Source organism: Nomascus leucogenys, chromosome 15 (assembly GCF_006542625.1).
Source record: "Nomascus leucogenys isolate Asia chromosome 15, Asia_NLE_v1, whole genome shotgun sequence".
Lineage (NCBI taxonomy): Eukaryota > Metazoa > Chordata > Mammalia > Primates > Hylobatidae > Nomascus > Nomascus leucogenys.
In genome coordinates this window covers 49642423-49656646 of record NC_044395.1, presented here as the reverse complement: position 1 = coordinate 49656646, position 14224 = coordinate 49642423, and the positions used below count along the sequence as shown (strand labels likewise).

The 14224-nt window shown below is 45.1% G+C and overlaps 1 protein-coding gene and 1 long non-coding RNA gene across 2 annotated transcripts; one reads left to right on the top strand and one right to left on the bottom strand.

The window, feature by feature from the left end:
- Positions 1-4342: 4342 nt before the first annotated feature.
- Positions 4343-14054, bottom strand: FZD4 (frizzled class receptor 4). The gene is made up of 2 exons (XM_003254537.3): positions 13451-14054; positions 4343-11122 (listed from the first exon to the last, which is right to left on the bottom strand). The coding sequence occupies exons 1-2, from the start codon at positions 13742-13744 to the stop codon at positions 9794-9796; spliced, it is 1623 nt and encodes a 540-aa protein (XP_003254585.1). The 5' UTR covers positions 13745-14054; the 3' UTR covers positions 4343-9793.
- On the top strand, positions 9004-11547 carry LOC115830488. Its single transcript, XR_004026040.1, has 2 exons — positions 9004-9149; positions 9868-11547. It is a non-coding gene; the product is annotated as an uncharacterized LOC115830488 (long non-coding RNA).
- Positions 14055-14224: the final 170 nt, after the last annotated feature.

Below are 14224 nucleotides of genomic sequence, written 5' to 3'. Positions count from 1 at the left end.
TTTTGTGGGAAGGAGGGTAGAGGGAGGCACATAGTGTGCTGCAGCGAACTTCTAGAGGGAAAGGTTGTGTCTTATTTATCTGTGTCCCCTACGGTGCCTTCTCAGGACAGTGGCTGGCACACGATGGACCCTCATTCAGCTATTCAACAAATATTTACTAAGCAGTAGAGGATTTGTTTTTCCAGGTTTAGAGTTTTAAGCTTGTTAATAGCAGCTGAATTCTTTCTCTGTTTTGTCATCTGCATTTTTGGACTCCAAGTTGGACTTCGTATTTCATAGTTTTTAAAAATCACTCCCTTTCCTTTCCCTAGCCCATTCCAGTGTTCTATATACAGTAGACTTTCAGCAAATATTTAAAAGAGACAACTTACAATAGGCAACACGGTGGGGTAGTCGATCATTCCCTAACCTATCTTTGAGGCTGGAGAATTGTCTCAGGGGCTAGTGCCCTAGCATCTTCCCAGAAAGTCCTGCCAACCTAATGGCTCTTGTTGTCACCTTTGGTTTCCTTCCTATGTGGCCACATCTGTCACCAAAGCCCTTCAGTTTCTCCACCTAACAAGGTTAAAACCCTCCCTTCCTCCCCTCCTTCCTTACTCCATTTCTTCTTTCCTCCCTCCCTTCCTTCCTTATACATATATTTTGAAACCTGTGCCCTGTGCCAGGCAGTGTGCCAAGCTCTGACGGTACATAAATAGACAACTGTAGGTGCTCAAAGTCACGCTCAGGGAGCTCAGTTTAGTAAGAGATGGATGCATGCACAGATCATTGCAATCAGTGCAAGGAAGGCTCCCAGAGTTGAATGCACAGAGGCTTAAACCTACCTATCAATAAAAGGAAAGGGAAGCAGAAAGTGGCAAGCAGGAGGATCGGGGATGTCTTCCCAGGAAAGATGACCCAAGGCTTTAAAAAGGACAGACATAACCTAGTTGAGGAAAGATAGAAAGGATATTCTAGGCAAAAGGAAACAACGCATATGCAAAGGGAAAGGGGTGAGAGGAAAATGATGAAACCAGGACAGGATTTTCTGTGACTTATCTATTCCATCTCATTGCTTTATATTTTACCCATTTACCTCATATCAAGTGGAATGATGCAACCCCAGGCATTTCAGGAAATTTACATAACCAATCATTTAATCTCTTAAAGAGAAAGGCATTGATAATGCAGGCTTTCCATGAGATTAAGCACGTTCTTGAGTGAAAACAGAATTGGGTGCTTATAGGAAACCAGGTGGAAAGCTGATGAAAATCAGGCAGTGGATGGAAAATGTAATACATTTGATTTTCTATTCTCTTTCCCTGGGAATTTGAGAAGTTGGAATCCTTTGCCATGAGGGTAAATAAATCTATGGGCCCTCTTAGTGTAAAGATGAAATAGACTGAAGAAAAAAAAACAGGGTAATACTAAGAATTTCATGTGAGGCCAAGGACCATTTTGAAACCCCTTTGGACTAAACTTTTGCAGGTCCAACACATCTTCAAGATATTCAGTGGGATCCTCCCAGTCCTACGGTACCAGCTTACATTGTGAAGGAAAATGAAGGACAGAATAAAGCCCTTCTCCCAGTCTGGTTTATTTCTGTACACAGAACCTCTGAAAACAGGAGGCCAAGGCTGACCTCTTTAGTCAAGAGTCAGCTCAACTTTAAAATTATAATTGCATGTGAAAGCTAAAATGGGAAAGAGAAAAAATCAGTTCTCAGGACCGAAATGCTAAAAACCCTTGGGTCACATTCCAGTTAGGGTCCTGGCTGTGCACACAGAGCTCCCATTGGGGGAAGGTGGGCAAGAGACCAGCCAAGACCAATTCAAACTATAGGGTGTTGGGGATCATGGCATTTATTCTAGAGGTGTCCAGTTTACAGATAAAGAAATGTACTATAGTGATTATGCTATATTATCTTTTAAAAAATAGAAGCTTATGGTCAGATCTCATTATTGAGAAAGGTGCCAAAGAATCTACCCACTCCAAGTGAACTATTTGCAGTAAAGAAATCAGAGGAGGCTGGGTGCGGTGGCTTATGCCTGTAATCTCAGCACTTTGGGAGGCTGAGGTGGGAGGATCACCTGAGGTCGGGAGTTCAAGACCAGCCTGGCCAACATGGTGAAACCCCGTCTCCACAAAAATACAAAAATTAGTCAGGCATGATAGCAGGTGCCTGTAATCCCAGCTACTCAGGAGGCTGAGGAAGGAGAATCACTTGAACCAGGGAGGCGGAGGTTGCAATGAGCCGAGATCAAGTCATTGCACTCCAGCCTGGGTGACAGAGCAAGACTCCATCTCAATACCATACCATACCATACCATACCATAAAATAGAAAAAATAGAAATCAGAGGGATAGAGTCTGTATTAGTTTCCTTGGGCTGCCGTAACAAATTATCACAAACTGGGTGGCCAAAGGCAACAGGAATTTATTATTTATTTGGGACAGAGTCTTGCTGCGATGCCCAGGCTGAAATGCAATGGCATGATCTCGGCTCATTGCAACCTCTGCCTCCCAGGTTCAAGCGATTCTCCCGTCTCAGCCTCCCAAGTAGCTGGGACTACAGGCACACGTCACATCTGACTAGTTTTTGTATTTTTAGTAGAGATGGGGGTTTTACCATATTGGCCAGGCTGGTCTCGAACTCCTGACGTCATGTGATCTGCCTGCCTTGACCTCCCAAAGTGCTGGGATTACAGGTGTGAGCCACTGTGCCTCGCCCATAGGAATTTACACTTACACAGTTCTGGAGGTTAGAAAGCAAAGATCAAGGTTGTGTTCTTCTGGAGGATCCAAGGAAGAATCTTCCCTGCCTCTCTCCTGGCTGGTGGTTGCCAGCAATCCTTGGTGTTTCTTGCTTGGCCTATAGCTGCATAACTCCAATCTCTGTGTCAGCCTTCCCATGGCATTCTCCTCTCTTGTGTGCGTGTCCAAATTTCCCAGTTTTTATAAGGATACTAGATATTAGATTAGAACCCACCCTAATCTAGTTAAGTATGAACTCATTTTTAACTTAATTTAATCTGCAAAGACCCTATTTCCTAATAAGGTCACATTCACAGGTATCTGGGGTTAAGATTAGAGGGACACCATGCAACCCACAGGAGTATAAAACAAAAACAAAAGAAAACCCTGTGTAAAACAAAAATACAACCAAAACCCTGAGTTGGGCATGGGAAGACCTGCTGACCAACCTTCTCCAACCCCTTTGGGTTGCCCTCGCCCTATGTCTTGGCTTCTCCACTCTAAAGGAAGGTTGTCAGACCTGCCCTACTGACTTCAGAAATGCCAGGAGAATAAAATGAAATCATGTAAATAAAGTATTTTCTATTCAGAAAATGTTTCTTTAAGTGCAAGGAATTAAGAATTCATTCCAGATTGTGTTGACTTTCCTTAACTTCGTAATTACTTAATGAATAGGTAATGGAAAGAGAAACACAGCCCAACTGGGAAAACAATTTAAATTACATACCTGCCTTCATTTAGGGTTTGAGATAAATGTCCAGTAGCAATCTGCAGATAAGGAGAGTAGTATTGCAGATCCTTGTTCAATGAATGGGTTTTTTACTCGCGCCAAAACAGGGTGGTATTGAAGTGAAGCTAAAGGGTGGCAAGCAATTTAAAAGCAAACCAAGAGGCCTGACGTTCACATCTAGGACATCAGCAGACGGTGATGGCTCTCCTTCCCTCTGTATGTGAGGTCTATAATATTACTGACTCCCATAACAATATCCTGATAGTAGCTTTGAATTTGCTTTGTCTGATGACTTTTCTGGATATGGGGACACAGACCATCCAATTTATAAAATTAGCTAAAGAAGCCACTTTCCTGATTGACAAATGTGACATACGCCCATGTCTGTTACACAAACAGAACCACTGTGTAGCCAGAAAAAAAAAAAATCTGAAGAAAAAAAAGCCCCCTTTCCTTTCCCTTTTTTAAGAGGTCAAAAGTTCTAGTAATGATGGGAAAACTCTTTTTTAGGCCATCAGATTCAGTCAGTGGGGCTTGGAAGGCAAAGATAGCCACATGCATTGAAAATGCAAAAAAAAAAGAGGCGTCATTGGGATAACAACTTGAGAACTACAGTTATATCCAAAGCATCATGTGACCTACTTGAGTGTTACTGATGACCATATTAGTAATCAATTCTGTTGACCTTAGACTGTGGGGGTTTACTGACCCAGGAGAAATCCCGCAGGGGAAAAAGAGCCCCAGCAAAAAAGAAAGAGGCCCTCAGAAAGCAGTTCCCAATCTGCCCTGCAAACTGAATCCTCTATTTCTCACTGCTGGGTGTATATGCTTCCTAGTGGCTGTCATATACTTTCAGAAATATGCCAAGTCACACACAAGCTAACAAACAAAACTTTATTTTCCTTTAATACAAAAATTAAATAGCAAGGGGTTTTCTTTGTACAGTGATAAATTAGAAATTTACAGTACAGACATCGATGCAGACATACTTTTGTACATCCTTAAAAGCAGGGTCCATTTCCTTTGAAATTTAGCAATTCATTCAGGGCATGTGTAGCAGGAAGTTTGCCTGGTACCTCTTTGTCAAACATCTGAAAGTCCCCCAGATTGGCTTCAAGCTTCCTGGAGCTGTGGGGTGGCATGAGGACCCAAGAAGGGCCACAGAGCATCCAGCCCGACTGCTGCACAGAGCAGGGGGAGTCACATTTTATCTTTTTTCAGATTACACCTAATATTTAATCCACCTTTCTTACAAAGAGCTCAAGGGGCCATCATTTTTTGACCTTTTCAAGCCTCACAACGTCCCTGTGAGGTAGACAAAATTCAGAAACACCTCCATGTCTCACTGGGAGAGATCCAGAAAGCAGCTTACCCCTCCCAAAGCCCACAGCCAAGTCAGAGCCCCAGCCTATTAGTACAATTTGAAAACTTTCACGACCTCGGAGAGAAGATGGACCCAACCTTTGTGGGGCAGAGTGGCTCTTGCCCCTCTTTTCAGAAGCCTTCTAGGATGACAGTGGTCATGTACTGAATATTGTAGGAGAGCAAGGAGGTATAAAAGCTTTGAGGACATGGCTCATATAGGACCCCAAAAAGGTCCTCTACAAATTGCCTGGGGAAATTCTGGGAATTGGCTGATGCAACGAAGAAAAGAAAAAAGATACATCAGAAACAGAAACATGCTACTATCAGGGCAACTGAGCTTGCCAAGGGGAAGAGGCATGTTGGGGGATCTGTAAGTCATTTGTCTCCTGGTACTGTCAAGTGTGTAATCACTGCACAAGTGCATGGCAAGAGACAGTAACAGAAAGCTCTATGTAGGCTAGAGTGAAATGAAATCTATTATGTAGGGCTCTAGTATCTGATCCTTGGTAGGAGCAAAATGCTGTCTAAGGAGTTTCCAAGATCTATGACCTAACCCTGAAGGAAAAGTGATAACCCAGGTCATTTGCCAGACATAATACAAACCCAGAAGAGAAATCTAAACTCAAATAAAATAAAAGAACCAATAGGATTTTCAGAGTCCAGTGACTCGACATGATTGACTGGAATAGCAACTCTCTCCAGTGTCCTCCATCACAGAATAAAATACAAGATGTAAACTAATTTTAAGAGGTTCCTTCCAGGCTCGGTGTGGTGGCTCACGCCTGTAATCCCAGCACTTTGGGAGGCTGAGGTGGGCAGATCACGAGGTCAGGAGTTCGAGACCAGCCTGGCCAACACAGTGAAACCCCATCTCTACTAAAAATACAGAAAGTAGCTGGGCGTGGTGGCACACACCTGTAGTCCCAGCTACTCGGGAGGCTGTGGCAGGAGAATCGCTTGAACGCAGGAGGCGGAGGTTGCAGTGAGCCAAGATTGCGCCATTGCACCCCAGCCTGGGTGACAGAGCAAGACCCTGTCTCAAACAAACAAACAAACAAACAACAAAAAAAGGTTCCTTCCAAAGTCTGTGCTCAGTGGCTCCCTTCCCTAACTGCAGCTGTGGTCACCTCACCAGAAATCAAATATTGCACCAACCTGGTGAAATCCCTGAGTCTGTTCCTCTAGGGCTGAGACTGTTGAGCTCATCTTTGTGTCCTCAGGTCCCAGCTTGGTTCTCAATACAATAAGCATTTAATTCAGTGACCAAGAGGATGAGGGGAGCCAGAGAGTATAGAGCTAAAGGTGCTGAACAGAATCTCAATTCAGTATCTAGACACACAAGCTTCCTGGAACCTGAGTTTGGGAAGTGCACGTGACACAGTGACCTGGGAGAGGAAAATCAGAGAGCATCTCTGAAATTAAAAAAATGTCACCCCTTCTCCAGTTTCAGGCCCAAGTAAGTTGCCAGTTCAGAAACAGTCTCAGAGAACAGGAAATGGGTCTCCATAAAGGAAAGAGGATATGAATCAACCAAGTAGCTCAAGCAGATGGTTCTGGCCAGCACCACTCTACCCCCATGTTCCCTTGCCCTGAGGTTTGGCCTATATGAAGCAGGAGAAAGGAACCTACCAGAAAGGAGGTTGGACAGAGGTGCCATTGCACCATGTTTAATCTCTGGAGGTCAAGGGATTTCTGAGGAAGCTACAATCATACCCATTTACTGTAGGTTTCAGAGAAAGAAAAACAACCCTCACCTTTTCTCTAGCAAGACGCTGTCCTCAAATATACCTATACAAGTCACATGGAATACCCTAAGCCCTGAATTGCTGGCAAAGCCAAAGCAGATGTGTGGGCCCATGTCCTTGTGGCCTACTCTCATAGCCTTCCTAAGGGATTTCTCCAGAGACTGTCATGAAGCAGAGCTGATCCTTTCTGTTAAAACCACCTGTAACTGACTTGGAAAGAATCCTGGGAAAGGGATGAGAGATGTGTTAAAAGTAGACAGACCCAGGCTGGGTGTAGTGGCTCATACAGGAAGAGATTTATGGAATGGAGACAGTGAAACAGATGGGAATTCCAGAGGTCCCTGCTCCTTTCCCAGAGGAACAGTAAAGTTCAGCAGACCTGGGTGCGTCCCCACCCTAGATCAGTTAGAAGAACAGAGATTATCTATTTCGGGGCTTTACTACAGTTGGCACTCAAGAAATAAAATGATAACTGATTTTTTTTTTTTAACAAATACCGATTTAAGAAGTGATGGAGTTGATTAAAGGTCACTGGTAACTGACCCCTCAGCCACAAAGTTCTTTTCCTGAAACCGTAAAGACTCTCCATTGTCTGGAATGTGAAAGGAGAGGCCTATAACCCTGTAGCATTGCTAAGGCCACTTCTGATCAAATACACTTTGCCCTGAAAAAGCAAGAGATTTGTGGAAAAGGCATGTCAAAACCCAAAACATTGTCAAAACACTAGCTCCAGAACTCAAAACTCAGAAACCAGGTGCCCAGATTCACCCAAGTGCTCTTTTATTGTTATTATTTAGTCATTGACAAGTATCGATCACCTACTCCATGCCTGGCTTTCTGCTAGATGCTGCCTTGGTCACACAATCACTGACACATTATGAAGAAAACTGCATTACAAACCTCTATACTCTAACAGCAAGACCAGTCCCCTACCGCCTGGTCTTCCTTCCCCTGCCTGGGCCAGAGTCCCTGCACAACTCCCAAGACACCAGAACAGAGCGTGAGTAAGGGCAGGATCTGCCCCTGGGTGCGTGCTCCAGGGCCCTGGACAGTTATGGGAACTGTCTACAAGCAGCACAGGGAGTTCACACTTTACATTTCATAGGCAATGGAGTATCAGATGGAGTTAAAATGGTTCTTCTGGGGATCAATTCTCATGCTCCTGGAGCCTGACGTAGAGTCTAGCCAAGGTACTCAGACTGGGCACAGCAGCAGGGGCCACCTGTGCCCACTTAGCTTCAGTCTCAAAAGCCAAGACTTTGCCTTCCAAAACATACAATGGACCTTACATGCATCTTGATGTCAGAGAGCTCAAGAACCACACAAAAACAAAAAGGAAAGAAGAAACGGAAATGTCAAACTATGGGCATAAGGCTCAAACCAAATTTTTAAAAAAGAAGACATGCTTATTTCCAGAATTTGACCACCTATTTGGAATTTTGAGTCCCTGGAAATGTTTTTCCACAAAGTGTGATTGAAAAAAAAAAAAAAAAAAGAGCTTCCCTTCCTATTTTTTGTAAAGGCATGAATTAATAAATAAATGAGTCATTGCAAAGCAGCTGCTGAAGCAGACAGGTATGAGTTACAAGGAGAGCAACCTGTGACATAGTCAACAATTTGTCCCCAAGATCTCACGATTAGAAGGCCTAAGGCAAGGTAAGAGAAAGGCCAGTTACAGTTTTAAGAGAAGTGCAATTTTTGAGAGGCTGCTAGGGGGTAACCCCTTGTGAAGAACGTATAGCATAAATTTTAAAAGCTTTGGATACCTCTGCTAAAGGCAATTAAGACCTGGGCTATTAGAGTTTGCAGTTCATTTCATAAGGTCTACACTTTATTCCCTACTAACCAATCAAGCTTCTGGCTGGCATTCCGGAGATTCATTAAGCACCATATAAATACTCCAGGCCACACTGCCTCCAGTGAAATCTTACAAGGAGCCTTTGCCAATTACTAGGAAACAATTATGCACCAAGTAGTTGGATTAGCTGTCCTCAGTTCCCTTTATAAAACTGAAAAAGTCTCCATTGTCCTAAGTAGACCAGACTCTGATAACATTCTTATGCTTTAAAAAAAAAACAAACTTTTAAAGGCACTATCATTCTGAGAATGCAAGTTGAAGTTGACCATAGTTTTAAAGTCAGTTGAGTATACTATGTCATGGTCCAAGAATGTGCTTTTAATTGTAATTGACACACACAAATTACACAGCTAATCTGTGCGAATGCAAAGTTGCCAAGAAACTTAACATTTCAGCTCTTCCAGACTGGCGTCTGCATAGATGCAATCACACAAGTAAAATATATTAAGTCCCCACTGCTCAATGCAATAGGTCTCTGGGGTCGGTCAGGTAAGTCAACTTAGTAAATCTCATTTTCCTCTGAATTAAGTGATTGTCAGAAAGTGAATCACCCTTCCTTTTCCCCTCTTTAAGCATTCTGCAGTGCAAAAATTCCTATAAAAATACCTTTTTTTGAGTCATTAACATAAAATGAAGAAAAAAGCAGCAGCCAAGAAGAGAGATGTTGAAATTTAAGAGAGGAAAAGAGAGAAGAAAAATCCACTGGATACCTTATGTGTGTGAGTACAGTACTTTTGTTTGTTCAAATAACTCTGTTTTATGACAAAGGCACTGAAAGATTCTACCACCACCTCTTGGGAGTGCAGTCCACAAAGTTCTAAACAGCAGACAGTGCACCACAGAAGATGTTTATGTTAGATCAGCCAAACTATAAAACTCTTGTAACACTTCTCTGAACCCAGCGTTTCCAGTGTTTATAGATTGTTTTGCTATCTGAAAGACCCAGTTAGTATTTAAAATTGTAAAGGGTTAAAAAAGTTAATATTTCTCCCTGCTAGTTACCAACTCACAGCTCAAATCCCACGCTGCAGGGGAAAACAGTATCGCCCTGGACTTCCTGGAATCTAGGCAGGACCTCCACGCTCCAAGCTGCAACCTGCTAAAGTGATCAACGTTTTGATTTTTCACAGCTTTGAAAGCCTCTAACTGGCTTTTCCATTTTGGATCATTCCAAAGTCTACAGCAAAATCATTGGTTTTCTGATGCTGGGGTCGGGGTGGGAGGCAGTGGGTTGATGGGGGTCACTTAATTGTTGCTAGTTTGTTCAAACTGAGATTCACTGCATATAACTTTTAGCAGAATTTCCTCCAATATGCTGGCATTCCCCCCTTCGAAATGCAGAAAGCGTGGAGGCTGACTAGCCTTATACCACAGTCTCATTGCCTTTCCCAGGCTTCACCCAGCCATTTCCTCTCTTCTCTCTCTTTACCTTTCCAGAATTCACCAATCTGTTGGAACACTTCTGCCACGTGTGAAGAGTTTTGGCAGACCAAATCCACATGCCTGAAGTGATGCCCACCAACAAAGACATAAAAATTTTCAACATTTCAACAGCCATGTTGGAATCATCTGCAGAATACTGAAAGAGTGCCCAGTTGGAGATTTCATAAAAATAACAGGCAATCACACACGTTGCAGGAACTGTGTACAGTACTGAGAACACCCCAATCTTGACCATCAGTCTTTCTAACTTGTCTGTCTTTGTCCCATCCTTTTGAAGATTTGACCGAATTTTGAACAAGGCCACCAAACCTGCAGCAATGAACAAAGTTCCAATCACCAAATAAGTAAAGAGGGGAGCCACCACGAACCCGGTGAGGGCATCGAGATTTTGGTTTCCAACATAGCACAGGCCAGTCAGTTCATCTGCATCCACCAGTCTCATAATCAAGATGACAATGGTTTTCACTGCGGGGATGGCCCAGGCTGCAATGTGGAAATAAGAGCTGTGCATTTCAATGGCTTCGTGACCCCATTTGAGTCCTGCTGCCAAAAACCAAGTGAGTGTCAGAATAACCCACCAAATGGAGCTGGCCATTCCAAAAAAGTACATCAGCAAGAAAATTATTGCACATCCTGTGTTCTTAAGTCCTTCTTGGATGAGAACAGGTTCTGCTGCCTCTTCAAAATCACAGGATATCCTTTCCCGGCCTACAGTCAGCCTGACAATATAAGCAATGCTATAAATATTATAGCACATACTGAGGAATATGATGGGGCGCTCAGGGTAGGAAAACCTAGAAGAATCGATCAGGAAGGTCAGTACTGTGAAGGCAGTGGAGATGAAGCACAGGCTGGCCCACACAGCCATCCAGATATCGGTGAACTCCTTGGCTGAGCGGCTGTATAAGCCAGCATCATAGCCACACTTGAGCACACAGTTCAGGCTCCTTTTCACCCAGATGTACTGATCAGAATTGGTTCCCACAGAGTGACACTCTTCCCCAGGCTGGATGGGGGTTTTGTGAGGTAACGGCACCTCTTCATCACCTGGCCCTTCCATGCACATGTGGTTGTGGTCGTTCTGTGGTGGGAATTTGCTGCAGTTCAGACTCTCTGGCCAGGCAAATCCGAATTCCTTCAGGACGGGTTCACAGCGTCTCTTGACTGAAAGACACATGCCGCCGCATGGGCCAATGGGGATGTTGATCTTCTCTGTGCACATTGGCACATAAACAGAACAAAGGAAGAACTGGAAAAGTAACAAAATGAACAACAACAACAACAAAAAACAATGACTTGGAAGTTTGACCAAATGCTCCCACAAAGCTGAGTTGAATGCTTCCAGGCAATGTAGGTATCTACTTTTAAACCAACCTATGGGGAGTCTGTTTACTCTGACCTCAAACAAGGGTGCCTGATAATCCATCATTACACACTTTTCTTAGTTTGGCTTTAGTAATCCTTTCCAGAAGAATGTACATAAATAAATAAATAAAATAAATAGGGTCTGAAGAATTGCATAAGCCCTCTTTGCACAACACTTGAAATAAATCTTAAAAAACTGGCTTTCAATCTCCTTCCATTTTCGAAACTATTTGAAAAAGCTAAAGAAACTAATACGACTCATTTAGGTGGTTTATTTTTATCCCCGTTTCTCATTTTAAAAAGTTAAAAAAAATGTAGATCCTGTTAGTATTCTCTTCTCCCTAATTTATCCTTTAAAAATGTGTTTAAACTAGTCCCATACTGAAACAAAAAGTGGCCCAGTTGAGACACTGTCAGACTCAAGGATGGGATGCAGATTGAGGTCTCTGGTCACTAGGGATTTGTTTGGCCAAGTTTCCTCAATGAATAATAATGAAGCACAATAGGAAAATGTAAATGTTAAGTCGCTGAAACTGCAATACCAGCAGGGGAGAGTCCAGTTGCTGTCCTCAATTCCTCCAGCATTGATAAACAGTCTGCTTGGCTCCTTACAGATGTTGTCTATGAAGTCTAGAGTTACAAGTAACTATTTTCCAGCATGTAAAGGGATCCAGTCTTGTCCTTCAAAACAGCTTGGCCGCTTTCCCCAGGATACATGTAATTAAAAATATATATCCCTGCAAAAGCTGTTTCTCCAACAAATTACCACTGATGTCAGGATATGTGCTGTGTCCAAACTGAGAGCTGGAGTATCATTTCTTAAGCTTTTATAACCTAGTTCTAAAGTTCTGGAACTTCCAAAGGGATATTTCAGCAGCAACAGGTCTAATCCTTACCATCTTTCCAAAACCACAAACCAAGTTTTAAAATGACCTATGTAAAAACATGCACCTAGTAAGTAAGCTGTATGTCTGTTCATTATCTCTCAGAAGTTACAGCCAGAACCAAAGATTTCTTTTCTTTTCTTTCTTTTTTTTTTTTTTTTTTTTGATACGGAGTTTCACTCCTGTGGCCCAGGCTAGAGAGCAATGGTGCAATCCCTGCTCACTGCAACCTCCGCCTCCTGGGTTCAAGCGATTCTCCTGCCTCAGCCTCCTGAGTAGCTGGGATTACAGGCGCATGCCACCACGCCCGGCTAATTTTTGTACTTTTAGTAGAGACAGGATTTCACCATGTTGGTCAGGCTGGTCTCGAACTCCTGACCTCGTGATCCACCCGCCTTGGCCTCCCAAAGTGCTGGGATTACAGGCATGAGCCACCGCGCTCGGCCAGAAACCAGATTTCTGAAGCCTGGACAACTAACTTCTACTTTTTCCCACTTCTCTCTTTTCTAAATTTCTAAAAATCACCCAGCCTCACCAACCCAAACATAACCAATGTTAACACTTTAAAAATTTTCCTTTCAGTCTTTTATTATCCCAACGAATTTTTTATTTTGCAGGATTATAATCACCTTGTATATACAAATTCTTATTACTGTGGAATAAACATTTTCTCTATCATTACATATGCTTTACATTTTTTAATGACTGCAAAAAAATTTCTTCCAATATACCAACCACCTTCCTGCAGCTTCTTCTCACTCTCCAAGCATTAAACGTGCCTTCAACTCTGAGGATAAGAGAGAACTCAAGCCAACCCAACCACTCCTTCATGCATAACCTCTGAAACCCTGCGGGACGTCGTGAGAAGGGGCTATTCAGCAGAAAAAGGTGCAGTAGTGTTTCATTTCATAACACCCCAAAAATAGTGGGGAGAAGGAAGGTCGGTGAGGGATGGTCTCCTTTTCTCTCCCTCCAAGTCTTAGCTGCAGCTGGCTCCCTCCCACTCGCCCACCGAGCAGTGGCGACCAGAATCCTTGGCAAAGATAACACTCAGCTCCACTGGGGTTAGGGGTCTGGGCCAGACATGGGTGGGCAAGGGAGAAAAACGGAAGGGCGGGGTGTAAGAGTGGGTTCTTTCCCAGGCCAGATGACTTACACAACGTTTTGGCTTCCAGTCCCTGAGAAAGTGGGGGTGGGGATGGAAATCACTTTTCCAGGAGAGCTGTCTCCTTCGGGCTAGGATGATCAACTTGGCATGGGCTCTGCAAAGTTAGTTTGGGCGTCCCTCCCCAAGGGGTCCCGCCAGGGGTGGGGGTGGGGGCGCCCACCTGCAGCTGGCTGGAGCAGCCGTACTGGATGAGCGGTGTGAAAGTTGTCAGCTGCAGCTCGGCGTCCGTCTGCAGCTCGTGCCCCACCAGGTTGGGCATCTTGGTCACGTTGTAGCCGAGGTTCTGGCACATGGAGATGCGGATGGGGTCGCAGCGCCGCTCCTCCTCGTCCCCGAAGCCCCGCGCCGGCCCCAAGAGCAGCAGCAACTGCAGGAGCAACCCCAGACTGAGACCGACGCCCCCGGGCGCCCCCGGGACGCTCGGCCCTGCGCCCCGCCAGGCCATGGCCAGCATCGGGGGCGGCAGCGGCAGCGGCAGCGGCGGGGGCTGCTCTGGCAGACACCCCCAGTTTGCACGGGGGCGCCGGCTGCCCGCGCTGCTCCCAGCTCCCGGGAAGGGAGTGTGATGCGGCGACGAGGGGGCAGCGGCCGGCTCTCCAGCAGCTGCGCGCGACTGTGTGGGATTTTAGACGTCCCGGGCCGAGGCCGAGGGACAGGCTGCGAGGGTCATGGCTGCAGGCGGCGAACCCACAAGCCGGCGCCGGCCGCGTCCGCTCGGCGTCTCCGCGAGGCCAGCCAGCAGCCAGCGCTGCGCAGCTCTCACCGCCGGGGCCCTGAGCGGCGCTGGAGGCTCGCGGCGCGGCGGCGGGGCGGGACGGACAGCACGCCTCTCCAATGGCCAGGCGCGGTGGGCAGCTAGGGGCGAGGCGGCGGGGCGGGGCCGCTCTCCCGCTGGAGGGGTCAGGCCCCCGCCCTCCGGCCCCCTCCCCCGGCC